Below are 16,524 nucleotides of genomic sequence, written 5' to 3' on the forward strand. Positions count from 1 at the left end.
AACATCGGCGGTGCTTTGAAGTTAAACTTGCCTTTCATGATGCTCTTAATTTTATTGTGTTTTCATTGAAGCTAAGCATCTAAATAAGGAAGCTTTTCATGACCATGTGTAAGAAATGAGGCAGAACAGAATAAGATACTTCAGAAAGACAGCTGCTCTCAGTCTCAGAAAATGCTTAATATTACTGTTAATGTCTGTATATTATCAGGTATTTAAGTCTGCCCCATTAAATACATATTGATCTAGAAGAGCCTTATTTTCTATTATGTTTTTTCTAGGTACTTGCTTGAGAGTAGCAAAGTTATCAGCAAACATTAGTGGGTTGAAAAAATCTAGAATCTGGCCAGGAGTCTTTGATCTGTTCCCTTGTAACAATATTAACCTCGAGTTATGGTTATTATTAATGGCATCCTCCTTTTTACACTTGAGAAAAATTGTTCCTCAGTACTGTGGACTGCAAGATCAGATCCCATTAGGTGACTGAAATAATTTATCAAAGTCTTTAAATTTTCCTGTAACATTGATGCTCCAGAAGATCTCTTGAGGTGTAGGTGTAAGCTAAGGCAATAGGCAAGTTTATAAAATCCAGGAAATTTTCCCAGTTCCACTTCTAATCAGGACACTTCAGGAGCTGCTCAACTTAAAATAATATCATAGGGTCACCTCTCAAGAAAATTCTGTTGCTGTACTAGTATTACACTATTTAAATAGTTTTAAACTTCCTTCTTAACAAATGTAACTTTAAAATGTAACTTAGTGTTCTGTCTTCCTCCAGAAGTCATAACCTCTTATCTTTGCCAGCCTATTGTTGCTTCTGGCATCTAGCACGTGTCAATGTCTAATACTTTTTTCTGATTTAATTTCAGAGGCAGTGAGTGACAGTAGGTGACAGGCTGACAGCTCACACTTGTGTCACAGAGAAGCTCCATGATAACAGCAGAAAGTCATCTTATCAGCTGCTGGAGAACACCCTGGGCAAGGAGGACATACAATACCTTCTTTATTACTTTAAATATTGATCAGGCTCAGTAACCCCTGTTCATTGCCACACAATGTCCTGTGATAGCAGAGAAACTCTTGGACACCAAACATATAACCTCTACGGACAGATTCAAGGCTCCACTTCCCAGCTCAGCTGTCTGAATGGAAATAGGAAATCTGCAGCATTTCTGGAAGTCCGGGGGAGCTTAAGCAGCATGCAGTATTCTTCCGTGGCGCTGGATACAGAGACCCCAGTGAATAATGTATCTGGAATTCCCTGCAGCCCTGAGGAAGGCACAAGAGCTGCAGGCTCAACAGAAAGCAAAGTCCCCAGAGCCTGTAGAACAATATGTTTCCAAAGCCATTATTTAACTAAAACTAGCACGCAGGGAGTCGTCTACAACTTCCTGGAGAGGCCCAGTGGATGGAAGTGTTTTATCTATCATTTTACTGTGTAAGTACCTACATTTTCACAGACTCTTCGGTGTAAGAAAAATTTGAAACTGGCCACTTCATCAGCCAGAAATCACAGTATTTGAGCTTTCAGGCTCAAAACCTGCTGCATAAGTAATCCCACTGAAAGTGATGGAAAAGCCAGGTTCTCAAAGTCTCAGCTGCTATATGCATTAACATTTTGAGAGGAGTGCTTTTTATTTTTCACTTGATATTGGTCTCCACATACGTACACTGCATAGCTGGTATCTCTGAGGTGAAGTCATGTATGCTCATGGCAGTTCTTGTTGCTGCCTTGATTGCTTTACATTGTTCTACCTTCAGACACTGCACTTTTTAGCATGAGATGTGGAGGGTTCAGCTGTGATCAGATATGTCACATTTTGGTAAGTCTGTTTTGCTCATGCTCAAGTGCCAAAACAAGTAATTTGTTGGACAAGCACATAGCCATGTTACTGATTTGAATGAATTTACAGTCATGTACAAATTTAGCAAAGTGTTTTTCATTATACCATGAATGTAGTACATGCCAGGAGGTATTTAAGCTTCCATTTACCCTTGCAAAACAGTGGTTATTACATTAATACAGCTGTTGCTTTCTTTGAGCCGCTTATGGTATCTGTCAAGTTTAGCAAGTCCTCAATTGTTTTGATTGCTGCTTAACAGAATGATAATTTGTCATCTTAGCTGTAGAAAAGGCTCAATTGTTCTCTCACTGAGGCAAAAAATAAGCTTTACTGGCTCTAGTGAATGCAAACTGAGCCAAAAGTCCCTGCTTTTATTGTAAGAGCTGCATATGTCCTGAAGAAATGTAGGGTGTTGAAAGTAGACTGTTTGTCTCAGATGAACTTTTCTATGGCCTGACTGCATTTTGGAAAAACCATCATTAGTTACTGCAGTCAGGAGCTGCCCAGAGAAATATGTAGTAATTATAAGAATGAATCATTATACTACTATTTGGCATAAAATATATGGTCTTATTAATGCTTGATTCCTTTCACCTCTCAAAATCATATATGGATTTTTTAAAAAGGATTTTTTGATTCATGAAATTTTGCCAAGAAAAAGGATAGAGCCTCTTTCAAGGACTATGCTTATAATATATAATTCCTAAGGGTTAAACAGATGGACTTTGTGTAGATTTAAATACGTGAATAGTCATGATTTAAGCCTATTTGAGGGTAAGATTCATTAATCTCACTAAAATGCATTTCATCATCTGTATGGCTTTTATCTCAGACTAAGGCTGACCTTTAATATGCACTTATATTCTGCAATAGGCATGAAAATAAATAAATAAATAAATCTATTCTCACATATCCTTCATATCAGAAAATTGGAGGAAAGATTTGAATTACCAATGGAAAACTAATTTTTTTTTTTTAACAGTAATCCCTTTTTAAGGGTTCTTAACTTAAATGAAAGTCTATCTAAAATAACCTATTTTAAAAGCTTTTTCTGTGAGATTGCTTGAAAAGAAACTTTTCAAACATAGGTTTTGTCCAGGGTTTTGTCTTAAGTTCAGTTGTCCTAATAATTATCCCAATTACAGCATGGCATGTTCTTATATATAAAAAGTTTTTTTGTTTTGTTGTTTTTTAAAGAAATCAAATATCATTGAAGTCAAAAACTCTTAAAGCAATAAAGTTCTAAATTAAAATACAAATAATTTTATAATGGGAGCAATTTATAATTTATTGAAAAAACGTTTTGCATGTTAGATCTGTGGGTTTAGGGTAATTGATGTAGAGTTGATATGTTGATGACTGTTTTTGTAACAAATCCAGTCTTCCAAGTATGGAGTTGATATTTGTGTAGCCTGGAGGAGCTAGATTTGCAGCATCCCATTATTGTCCTTTCATCCTTCATATGGCACCAAACGCACATAATTCATGTACAAACTTTTGCATAGAAGCTTCCCACAAGGGACTGAAGTCTGTTCTGATCCGGAGCCAGTTCTGCTAGAAAGAACCACACTTTCCAGAAATGGGCAAGGCGAGGGAACAGTAAGTACTCCAGGAGGTGACCTTTCTCTTGTGCTCTGAAAGTACCAAGATAATCTGATTTCCTATAATATTTGCAGTGTGCCTGATACTTCAAATTTCTTTTAAGAGGGTGAACTCTATCTCTTAAGGAACTTTGTAACTTGTGTTAGAAAAGGGAATTATTTTTCCCTAATTAAATCTGGAATTTGTGTTACTTTAGTGGAGTTATTGTAGGCTAAAAGATAGCTTCTAATGTTTGGTTTTGAAGCTATAGAGTATTGCTTAAGCATTCCCCATCCTGAAAACCTTCTCACCTAGGTAATTTTTAGATTCACTGGATGTATTATGGAATACTTCACTCCTGAAATCCCCCAAAATCGAATAAAGGGTCTCACTGACAAGTTAGAAAGAGGTGAGGACTTGAAAGCATGTAGGACATGCAATTGCAATACATTGATCCCAATGAACCAATTCTTGTGGCTATGTAAGAGCCCTAAGATATTCAATATTGATATATATTAGAATCCAGCTCTTTGTCATATGGTTCTCAGTCCAGAAAATTAAGTGTGTGCCTGGCTTGAATTTGATTTGTAAACTCAGCTACACACTTCCTTAAATCACCCAAATGTCAACATATTGGGGTATAACTCTCATATTTTTTATTTTGAACAAGAAGTATAATATGTGTTGGTGATGTATTGTGTATAGTAATGAAGTTACTGGGCAAATCCACACATTTAATTCATTTTGTTGTAATTGGAGCCTTATTCCTGTGATGAATTTATGTTTCTAAAACATATAAATTGAATTACAACTGGAATGGCTCTGTTATATTCTAGAGGAAAGGCTCTATTATATTCTAGAATATTGTGTTCATTTTGGCTACTATATTGTGTTCACATTACCTGTGAACTGAGTGGGGAGGGCTGAAGCCAGACAGTTTTCCTGATAATAAGATTATTGACCTCTGTTTTAACAGCAGGTAGCAATGAACATAAACCAAAACCGGAATCCGCTGTAGGTGCTCAAATGTATTTGTGATGGGGAATGTTACACTGCCAGGTCTTTGAAGGACACCTTGGCCATAGACAAGGGGTGAAGAAAGTTGTGTGGCTTTTCTGCCATGTTTGTAGAGGCAAAGAACCAGAAGTAGGAAGGCATGACTCGAGCCTAATGAAATAAGAGCGTCACTCTCCGTGTACCCAAATGTGCTTGAAGTGGTGACCAGTAATAGAACAGTATGGTTTCACTTGTGTTCAGGGAGGAAAGGTAGCTGCTTGTTGTCAGATGTGATTGTCTGTGAGTGATAGAGCCCACCTTGTGTCAGCCCTGTGCTGCACACCTCAGGTCCCAGGAAAAAAGTAGGCACAGGTTTGCAGTGAGGTTAAATGGCCTTATATCTCAGCAAGAAAGGTGGCTCTGTAACACCCTTTCCTCTCAAAGTTACCTCTCAAAGTGTGCAAAGTTACCTTGCTGTCTCCTTCTGGGAGCTCCCTGCTGCTGAGATGTTTTGACTGGTGATGGGTCTGAGTCTCCATGTCCCACTGCCCTTCTGAGACACCTGCACTGGTCTGCAGCATGGCTGGAGAGGTCACAGTGCAAACTGTTGACATTCAAAATAGGTCTCCCTCCAACCCTGATGGAGCAGCAGTATTAAACACCAGCCTGGCAGGCTGGCAGCAAAGTCTTGTGGCTTTTTGTTTTTTTAAAATTGGTTGGAAACAGAAGCGCTGAGGTACTAACAGGCTGATTCCTGTTCTTATCTCTGCTGTCAGAGTGGTTCCAAAGAATGTTTATCAATATGGTGATATGCACTCTATGCATATAAATATAAAGATATAAATATATTAAAAATATGCACAGCCAAACCACCTTGTCCAATCTTTCCCATTTCTCTGGAACATTGAGTGATGCCTAATTTTGGTCTTTTCATCTGCTGTCAGCTGGGCAGATGAATTTTTTAGTTCAAGGTCAGAAGCTTAGAGGGAACCTGGGTAGGTAGCACCTGGTCTAAGTGAGGAAACAGAACAAGTGGCTATACTGAGTCTGGTGAAACAGGGACAGAGGAGAACCTGGGGCTAAGAGACAAGAAATTCAATTGAATTGTCATAGAAACTGACACTGGTACCAGTGATACTTAAACCAGAGGAAAAACTCTGCAAGAGCAGGCTAGCTCAAGAACAGAGAAGCACACTTCATCAGGAAGGGCAAAAGAAAGAAAATGAGTTAGCAGCTTTTTGAGGTCAGAAGTGTGGATAGGCAGGAGGAGTTGAACAGAGGTACTGCTGAAAATGGTCTATAAGCTCAGAGAGCCACTGAGAGGAAGAAGGGTTAGGAGATGACAGCTGGAAGCCAGGGGAAGGAGGGACTGTGGAATTCATGATGGGAGAAGCAACCTTTCACCCATAGGCAACTGGTTTGAATCCCATCCAAGTCAATAGTGAAGAAGAAGTAATGACTGTGGGGAGATACAAAAGGAGATGTTGGTCTCAGTCCAGTTCTTATTGAACGGATGTCAACATCACCACTGGAGTTAGCACAGCTGGAAGGCTTGCTGGCAGTCAGGAGAGAAACCACAGGCTGGTTGAAAAAGGGAGGCAAGTCTAAGGCAAGAGGGAGGCCCATGAGAGGGACTCTTAGATTGTGTTCTCAGGCCTGCCACTTTCTTGTCATGTAACACTGAGAAAGTTTAAGTGAGAACCTACATCTGGTCCAGGTAACTTTGCTGGTTTGGCCACTTGTTAGATGAGTGTTAGACCTCATTTAAAAGCTAAACCAATCTTTATATCGCATAACTTCCACTGGGACAGTGTGAGCCAATCTAACAGCCCATTGCTAACAAATCTCCTCCATTTCTGCTCCCCTCATTTGTCTTAGCCATTCAGCTTGCTCCTGCCAGCTCTAGTTGTCCTTGGATATCCTTGCATCACTAAGCCAGCTCAACTGATTATGTCAGCAGAAACTTAGCCCAACAGAAAAAAGTGAATGGTTTTCTGTCAGGTTAGTAATACACATTCAGTAACTTTAAGTACTGTCCACTATTGTTCTCTTAGTGCTCCTAGTGGATCATAAGTGCCTGTTAAATTTCATGTAAAAACTTGCAGAATAATTGCAAAGTAACACTGGAAATCATCTGGCAAACACTATAGACCACCTGGATTGACTGAAAAACCTTTCACAAATGTAGAGTTCACTTAGCAGCAAAGTCTGCTCTAGAGACTCCCTTATGATTTATGGGGAAACAACTCCTCCAAATGGTGACTCAGAGGAAATAATGGCTATTGCTCTGAACATTTCTCTGTTGACCACATGGGAAAGATAAGGTCCTCCTTAGAGTATGGTTTCACATGAGTTAGCATAAAGTTTACCAGTACCCAAAGGGAAAGGTGACCTCTCATTTTCCTATCTTCTCTCCTGGTCAGACATTTCTACTACATAATGTATTCTACTTCTGGCACTCACTATAGCCCTTCTAAGCAAAGTCAACTCACTGTAAAGGCAGAAATATAGCCTAGCAAAGAAGTGAGTAGCTTTTGATACCTTAGGGGGGCCACAGCATCCCAGCAAATGGTCTGATGATGCTGCAACCAATACTAACCTGTTAATCAAGGCTGTATTGGGATGAAGGAGAACTCTCCTTTTTGCCACTAGAGAACTGTGATGTTGCTCATATGCTCAGCTTCATATGAAAGCATGCCCTAAGCTTGCTTCTCTTTCATACTGACCCCCAGAACTCCTTCACCGAGCGGCATTCATTCATGCATGCAGACATGCTCCTGGCAGCTTGTTGGAAAGAGCTGAGGAATTGCTGCTGAGTAATTTAAAAGTATATGGTCCTTACAAAAATATGAAAAAAAAAATCAATAAGGTTGTTAACTTAAAACTTTCTGAGGAATTTACAGAAAATCAGTAGCATGTTTGTAAAATGGGGGCTGGAGAGAAATGAACCTGTTTCTTCAGAAAAGTTACTGTGCACTGAAGTCTGTCTGAAGTAATACAAAAAGAAGAGAGCTCAGATTATTGGAAAAAAAGTTGCAGTTTTCTCTGATTATTGTCACTGTTCCAACTTTGCTTTCTCTTTTTTTTTTCACTTCTCTCAACTTCACGTAAGAAACTGTAGTCATGGTCTGTTAATGCAATTGAAGAAATTAAGAGCTACCATTCTGACTGATGTAGAAGTTTTATTTGACATACAACTGTTGCTGATGTAAAGAGCAGTAAAAGGCAAAAATGTAAGTGCCTTGCATTTCCCTGTAATGATTGTGGGACATTCGCCTGCATGAATTTTGGTTCATTGAGTGTAAGACCTCTCAGTGAACCTAAATATGTATAGCAAGTAAGTTAGCATAATGTTTGCTTCTGGTTTTGTCTGTAAATGCATCCTATAGCCCATTACTTATAACTGTTCATCTCAAAGGGACTGTCAAATTCTCATTTCTGTCCATTCCACAATTATTACTAGAATGAAAGCAGATATCTTGCTTTTTCCAATGATGTGATTTTATATGATCAGCACAAGCAGCAACTGAAGTTCAGAGTAATTATAAACATATGACTGCTTTTCAGATTCTGGGTTTGACCTTGATGTCAAAGCTTAGATCTGGACATGATGTGCTTTCATAAGGATAAATTAAGGCTTTTTATTATTATTATTATTGGGTTCAGAATGTTTCTTTCCAGCATAACAGCTACTTATTTGGACATTTTATACAAAAATTGAACTAACAAGTTTTCCCGTTTACAACTACAGTAGCTACTTTTGTGTGTATACTAACTACAGAGTGGTAGTAAGCAGTTTTCTATTCCATGATTTTAAAGGTCAGGTACAAAAAAGATGAGTGGTATTAAAGTGGAGAAATGCAAGAACTTCTTAGTGCATAGGGTTGCATGTTCAACTGTAGGAAATGGTGAAGCAGCTTAAGTTGCTAATGGAAGGACATTAATAATAAACAGAATGATCTTTAGAATGTAGTAAAGTCCCAAAACTGGGCTGTTCTAAAAATACATGGGGACAGTTTAAATTTTCAGCCACTTTTCCTAAGGAAATGAGGTTTATGCAGCCATGAATGATTGCTGAATGATTGCATCTGTCTGAAAATGCCTTACAAAAACTTTTGAGCCAGTTGGCAAGTTTCAGCTAATATTGACAGAGAAGAGACATGTCAGAGACATTAAGTTTCTTCATGTTTTAATAAAACAAGTATTTGGGTAGAGGAGGCCTTCCAGAAGAGAGATGTTATGGAAGTTCCTAAGAAGGAACTTTGATGTGAGCGTACTTCACTTCAGGCACAGAATAACCCAACCACAGGGCACAAAGCCACAGGCTACATAAGTTCTATTTTTGTTTTTTTGGAAATTATTGATGGGTTTTTCCATCATTTATATAAGAAATTCAATCCATTTTATTTTAGAAGCTCAATTTTTTTACAGACAAATACTGTAATGAATATGCAGTAATGCCCCCACAGGCTAATGTTTCTATAGTGAAACCATTTGTTTCTATAGTGAAATGATTTGCTGTGGTGTGGTGTTGATTTGGTGCTATTGATGGAATTTGTTTACACTTTTGTGGAAAAACTCAGTGTTCTTACAGAAACCAGAAAAATGAGAAGATATTCCTTGATGTTAACATTGCAATTTCTTATTAATTTATGAACTGCACATGGTATAAAATTCAGTGTTCAGGTGTCTTCATGATAATCAAGCTGGCATTGACTTATTACTGTCTGTACACCAACCTGAAGACTTAGCAGAGTCAATTAAGTTTGGCAAGGCCAAAAAGAAAGCTACTATTTTGTAGCTACTGCCAAGGAGTATCTCTCTGCCATTAATTTTATAAGTTTGTTCCCTCCTCACCCATCCTTTTTTTGTTGTTCGAGAGATAACATTCCCACAAGCATCTCATATGTCAACACTTCAAGTAAATTTATCTGCAGCAGATAAACACAAAACAATCCATAAACACAGATAGTCATTGCTAGAAATTACATTATTTGATTCACAACTTCAAGGGAGGAATGATTATACTTCTTCTTTAAGAGTTTTCATGACGCTTGTCTCCCTTGGAAAATGAGGTTGTTACAGCATGACCTTGAATGAGTTTACCCTTGATAAAGTATTTGACATCATTTTGCTTTCATTGTCATACTTAAGCTACTAATTCCAAATACTTGTAGGCTTCAGTAGAGCATGCTCATAGACAGTTAATCTATTGAATAGAATTTGTCCCTGGCAACAATAATGATGGAAACGTGTATCATTGCACTATCTACTCAACAAAATGAAGCAATGTTTAGGAAGATCAGGACACAGAAAGGCACTTGTTTATAACCTTTAACCATGGCTGATTGACTGTCCAATGCACCAGTGTAGCCTATTTAAATGTGTTGACACATGAAACAGATTTCAGAATGAGCGTTTTAAAACACTGATGAAAAAAAAAACAAACCAGTTGCACTTTATTGTATGTGTGGGACTTAAGGAATTTAGGAGAAATCAAGAAATACTAAAATTTAGTGTACATTATTAGCAAGACCTCTCTTGGCAAAGCATGGATGGTGTGAACTGAACTAAGTAAGAAGCCAAAATGAGAAATTCTCCAATATTCCTCTTTGATAAGTAGCCACTTGCTGACAAGTTAACACTAGTGGACTTTGCATCTTGAGGAGTGGCTTGTTTCACAAACCAAAACCTGAACTGAGACTTAAAGACAAACCAGTGGTATTTAGTGGTGAGGCTTGCTAAAGGTTTATATGTGGTATTGTCCTGTGCTTTATAGGGCAACTATTGTCCTGTGCTTTATAGGGAATTTGGCACTCACCCAAGGTTTTTTTCCCAGTATGTCTTAAAAGGTCATTGGTTAGAGCTATGTTTAGCATCCCTAACACTGTTATGACCAATCCACAAGGAAGTTTCCTGATTGCCAAAGAGGCAACAGAGCTGTAGCTTGTTGGGTTCTGCAGGTTAGTTGGCAAATGATTACAAAATCTATCTTTAAGGTCAGGCTCCTCAAAACTAACCTGCATTCTGGTGCATTGCTCAACAACAGAAATAGCAACCTTTAAAAATATGAAAGCAGTGTGCACTGACTGCTGGTTCAAAGATATCAGAGGGAGAAGGAAATGATGTTTTACTGTATTAGAGGAAAAGGTGCAAAGGGATCGTTGTTTTAATCAGAATGAATTTACTTCAGGGGGCTGGGGAGGACTTGACTTTTTTTTCCACTGTTTGTCTCCATCACTTTTGTCCTAAAAGTGTCCTATCCACAGATACCACTACCTCATCCAGCTCAACCCCCATGGCTTCTTTCCAACAGCCTGTGCTGCACACTGAGAGTATAAAAAGCTTCCCTACTATATCAGGGGCAATTTTAGCAATGGCTAAAAGCTGTCTCTGGGACTGCTCTGTAAACCATGGGTCACAAAAGGCAGCTCAAGGATCTCAGCTCCATCTCTTTCCTATCTCTCCCTCTAGAATACACAAATCCAGTGTGGGCAATCCCTGCTTCTTCACGCTGAGGTTGTGTCTACCCATGAAAAGCACCCCAGAGAACCTGACACATCCTTTCCCTTGTTTCAGGTGGTCTGTAGAATGGCAGCCTGTAGTGTATTATTTTAAAGCCTGTGTTTTCAAGCAGGAGGTTATGAAGCAAAGCCAGAGTCACAAGCAAATTCTGCTGTCATGGAATCACAATTTTTACAGCTTTGGAAATAGTCATTGAAACATAGAGGCAAAAAGTAAATTTAATTTTTAAGTTATTATTTTAACACATGGGGGAGTCCACAGGTAATTCTTACTTTTCTGTTTTATAGCATATAAAGATAAATAGCATTTAATTTCAATGTAAGCTCCCATGAGCACAAAAAATGACATTTGGATACAGAAATAAACACCATCTGCTTCTCAAGATGCCTTTGTGAGTAAGAAGCTTAACTTTATGTTGATATATTTGAGTGTGTTTGTGTCCATCATCCAAATTGTTTAAAAGGAACTTTTAGAGCCACTTTCAGTGGCTCTATTTTAGGATTCCTTTACTATATACTTATATTCAAGATAAAGATCTAAATCTTTTACATCTTTCTTAGTGTACTGATTCCTAGAGTCAATATTATAGAAACAGGACAGATAATTAATTTTTTACCTTTCCTGTTTCAACTCTAAAACCTCAAAAATTAAAAGACTGATGAAGAACCCTCCAAATTTAGATGTTTATTATTTTTAGTCCCAATAACAATTAAAGATATCTAAATATTCCAATATTGGCAGTGATGAATTTAATAATTTATACTTTAATTTTAATTTTTAGGGCCAATGGGCACTTGCAGTTATAATGGAGATTAAAGTGAGCTGCAGGTGTTACCTGCAAACCAGTTTCCTGTTATCTCCCATTTGAAAAAGATAAAGATATTCTTGATAAAGAATCTTTATCATGAACAAAAGCAGACATACAAGAAATTCCAAGTCAGCAAAACCCCAGTCAATAGTTTGAGACACTTCAGAGATATTATTTTGCTATGCCCATTTTACAAATTAACTTCCCCTATAATGTTCCATCATAGCCCCTTCCCAGAATTTGTGGAATTGGTCTCCCTTCATATAGAAGAAAATACAACTCTTCAGGCCTTTGACCAGGTGTATATTACATGCTTAGAGACCTGTTAAAAGCATCAAAAATAGCTCTGAATAGAAATTCAGTACATAAAAAGCCCATCCTCAACAGGTTACACTACAGACCAAAGCTGGTAGATCTCTTTTCCTTTTTGCCTTTTTTTCTCACCGTTATGAATGAACTGAAATCTGAACAGCCTCCAGCTGCCTTCAGTCTGAGTCCCACTCTTAATTCTTTAAGGATCTTAAGTCAGGTTTTATTTGTAACATATTTGTCTGTCTCACACTCCACTAGTAGTTCTCATTTTGAATTAGTAATCACATGTTAGCAGTCATTCAGTATCTGCAAAACTGGGTCACATCACAGGATTTGTGCTTTCTCTCACTAATACATCAGGAAGCAAAATGATCTTTAGCAGTGAGTGACCTGCTGGATATATGTCCCATAATTCAGCTCAAGAGGTAATTGTGCTGCAGTCACACAATTAGGTTTTGAGTGTGAAGTAAAATTCATGCTTTGGGCTCCAGCCTGTTTTAGTAATGCCTTAATCCAATGGTAGCTAAAGAAGCAGTCTTTTTATAAAGGCTTCCATGAGATTGCTATGTAATTTTGTTAACCTTTTTATTTGTAGGGCTTTTCTGTGTGTGCATGGTAGTTTCATTATTATTTTTTATTTACTTTATTTTTTCCTATTTATTTGTTTTAATTTATCTAATAGGTTGCATATACTTCTAAGACTTTTTTTTTTTTTTTTAAATACTAAACCATAAGGTACCAGCATAGTTGTTATAGTCAACAATTGAGCCAGCTGTTCTGCAAAGAAAACACTAGACTAAACTAGAATATGGGGAAATCACTGCTGTGAAAAGTGATTTTCAGGTTCTGTCTATTAGTACATATTCTACCAGGCAACCTAGGAAGAGTTTCCTTGTTAATCCATGAGATATTTTGGAACTAGAAGAACATGATCAACCCCAGAGGATGCCTTCACTTTCGTAGCATTTCTTGTTGTTCCTGACTTGGGAAAACTCAATCCACCTTTGGTCTAAAATTAGCTGGATCCTAAACCACCAGATAAGCATTCAGTAAGCACAGTTTCATACCTCACTGAAAGGCTTCAGTACAGGGCAGTGGGTTTACAAACAAATCTACAAAAGTCTTCATTTCAGTGCAATTTGAAAGCTTCACATGGAATTGGTAGCACAATATTATAGAGGAGAAAGGGGATCAGGAGGAGGATTTAGTCTTCCCTGCCTGGAGAGGGACAGCTAAGATGCTGTCAGGGCTCTGTGGTAGCCAGGGTCTCCCTGGGGTTGGGAAGCCCCAGGTTGGGAAGAGAGACTTCTCTCTGGAGACTGGGACAGAATGAGATCACAAAGCCCTGACAAATTGTCTGGGTAATTATTAGCAGTTTTAATGTCTATTAACACTGTTGGCTTTTGTTGTGTTTTTCTTCTTTTGGTTTTGTGGGTTTTGTTTTTCCCAATGTAACTGCCTAGCTGCAAAATAAATACAAGCTTCCCTTCAGATATAAGGGAAAAGCCACAGAGGTTGTTTTAGAACTTGAAACTGATGACATTATCTAGTTTTATCTTTCAGCCAAAGTGGGTTCAATAAGAAGAGAATTTGTTTTTATAGAGCACAGCTTTTCCTGGTGACAAAGCACTTGCAAGAATGCTGCCACTGCAGTTGACTCCTGAGTTGTGTAACTGATACCTGCTCCCCCCTCCTACAGCATGTGTCTCTAATTCCATTCAAATTATTGTGTAGTCTTCTTTTCTAAACCTGCTGTCTCTGGGCTAGAACTTTGCTGTGATTAGACATGACTGGAACAGCATCTTTTCTACCAGTTCGTGGCATGCTGGTTGACTGTGTGACTTGTCTTTGAACTGAGCTTGCTTTTTGAAATGTTTTCTTGTTATTGCTGTAGGTAGAGAACTCAGTCACTAATTTGTGGTTATCTTTGACTTTGTCCTTACTGAAACTTAGTCTATTCTCACCTCATGTGAGCTACCCTTCTGATATGGGGGCACTGCTTAGCATGGCATTTTATCATTGGGAAAAAGAAACCACTAATTCCCCCATCATGTTGTTCATTGCTAAAGCTGGCACCATCCTTACCTGCCTTACTCTGAATATCAGTCTCAGGCATGTCTTCACAGAGATTTTTAACTTTCATATACTTTGTAGGTATCATTCTGTTGTGTTTTGCACTTGATGGAAATGATGAACGTGTTGTCAAAAAAGACAGGTCAGTGTGAGGGCTGGAAGGGGGTTTTTCGAAGAAGAGATTAGTGGAAGATGCTAACTGCTAATGTCTTTAGCCTTGAGCACTAAATAAAAAAAATAATAGAAAACAATGATTAATTAAACTTACTGTGAACTTATCTCATTAACATATTAGAATACCCTCCTTTAGGCTTGAAAGACCCCCTGGTCACAAAAGCGACCTTGCCTTCTGAGTGAAAAGTACAAGTGTACCACCTTTCAGTGGAAGTGATGAATGGGTTAACCAATCACATAGATGAATTATATCACTATAATTAGAGATAATGCATTTATTATACATAAAATAAACCCAATGTTAGGGGAAGGTGTATTAGCTTTATGGATTTACCACCTAAAACTCCTTTCTGTGCAAAGCTGGAAAAAAGAAATGCCTCAGCTCTGTGTGCAGAATGAATTATTACATACAGGGTGAATTGACCTCATTTTTGGAACAGCAAACATGGTCACTAGATGTGGGCATTTCCGTGTTTGGAGCTGTTAGGAGTGTACATTACAGTTTGTATTTGGGAAAAGACATAATTGAAACTGGAGTGTACCCAGGTCATCTGAAGCTACCTCTTCCCCGCTTTCAAAAATCAAGTCTTGATCTTTTATGAACAAAAATGATCAGCAGTGATTCTACATTTCAAATTAATACATTTTATATGAGGACGTGGTATCTCATCAGCAGAATGTCCACTCTGGCTTGTGCTAATGAAATGATGCTTTTGTTATTCACTGGGAAGGAGTGACACTCACTGGCCAAAATATGTAGTGCCATAAATTATGTGAATTTCAGGGATCCTTTTGAGTGGTTTTAATGTGTGTTTTGGAAAAGGAAAAAAGAGAGAGAGAGTATCAATAAATTGTTGCAGGAGGGAAGCAACAATTAGATGAAAGTTACAAAACTTGGAGGGTTTACTCACAGCCTGCAGACAGCCTGGGTCCCTCAGTAGACCAATTAATTGTTTTCCCTTACACATCCTAGCAAGCCAAATAGGAGATGTGGTGTGTAAACTCCTTAATATCTTTATTTTGTCCATTGGAAATGTGCTTCTGTGTCTCTTTGCAACACTTTGTTCTGGTTTTACTCCTTTTGCTTCGGTTTTTTTTTTACTTATGAAAACTGCTCTCCTTTAATAGTGGTACCCCAGCTCCCTCTGCTGGGTGGCTTCTCTTTGCTCCGTGTACTACTTCATTGAAGTATTTAATTGTATTACGACTTGGACAAAACTCTGTAGCCCCTATAAAGTATCACCATTTTCAAAGAGATAAACATTTGTGGCTGACAGTAAAAGTACCAAATAATATGTCTGGCAACACGTGCAGGACTGGGTGATGGGCTGTGTAACTAATAAATCATGAAAACCTGACTATCAACTAAATATATCTGCTAAAAGCACTGTTAGCCCTGACTAAGGTGTATTACCTGGATACCTTTTCCCTTTCAACCTTATTTTTTCTAAAGACATTTCAGCTGGAGGTAGTTGGAGGGAAGTGATGGAGTCACCATCCCTGGAGATGTTCAAAGAAAGGCTGGATATATGCTGCTTGCAAGAGGAAGTTAATTTGTCCCTGAGTGTTGTTTTCCTCACTTTTCTCCACTCCCACACTCACCCCCACTTGACACAGAACTGCCAGAAACCTTTGATGAGCAGAAAGAATCACCAAGATCCCTGTGGCAGTCTCCCCCCACTGCTTGATGCCTTTCTCGTAATAGTCTGGAAAAAGCTTCAGTGAGGTCACTGGTGACACTGGGAGACCATGATGATTTCATGCGTGACTTGGTCCTCACCCTGGGTGAGGGGAGGGACATACCTGGTTCTACTCCAGGTGATGTAGTGGAGTGGAGGTTACTCCATTTTGGACACGCAGGAGCACAATGGGCTGAGGGATGCTTTCCTTGTGACTATTCCTTGCCAGAAAGAAAGGATGCTCCTGTGTCTGAGGAAGTGCTCTCGGCTTCCCCATGCAGGTGCTATGCTTCAGACCCCGTGCAGGGGATCCTCTGTCAGAGCTGATCCCTACTGTCCCTGTCTGTAGGCACTGGAGAGCCCAAACTGGGGCCCAGACCTCCCAGCAGTCTCACTAGTGCTGGGCAAAGGAGAAGCCTCAGTTCTCTCCTCGACCTGGTGGCCATGCTCCAATACCTTGGGAAATGTTGACATACTAGATATAAATGTGATAACTCATCTGCTTGATATTGTTGAACTAAAGTCTCATCCTTTT

At 38.6% G+C, this 16,524-nt stretch overlaps 1 protein-coding gene across 1 annotated transcript in view; it reads left to right on the forward strand.

The window, feature by feature from the left end:
- The first annotated feature begins 1,052 nt into the window (after positions 1–1,052).
- The window catches only part of LOC103538133 (potassium voltage-gated channel subfamily KQT member 1), a 471,128-nt gene continuing 455,656 nt past the window's right edge, over positions 1,053–16,524 (forward strand). The window contains exon 1 of the mRNA XM_030444254.1: positions 1,053–1,435. Within this exon, the coding sequence (XP_030300114.1) occupies positions 1,053–1,435 (383 nt within the window). The remainder of the gene's footprint in view (positions 1,436–16,524) is intronic.

The sequence above is a fragment of the Calypte anna genome, chromosome 1, assembly GCF_003957555.1.
Source record: "Calypte anna isolate BGI_N300 chromosome 1, bCalAnn1_v1.p, whole genome shotgun sequence".
Lineage (NCBI taxonomy): Eukaryota > Metazoa > Chordata > Aves > Apodiformes > Trochilidae > Calypte > Calypte anna.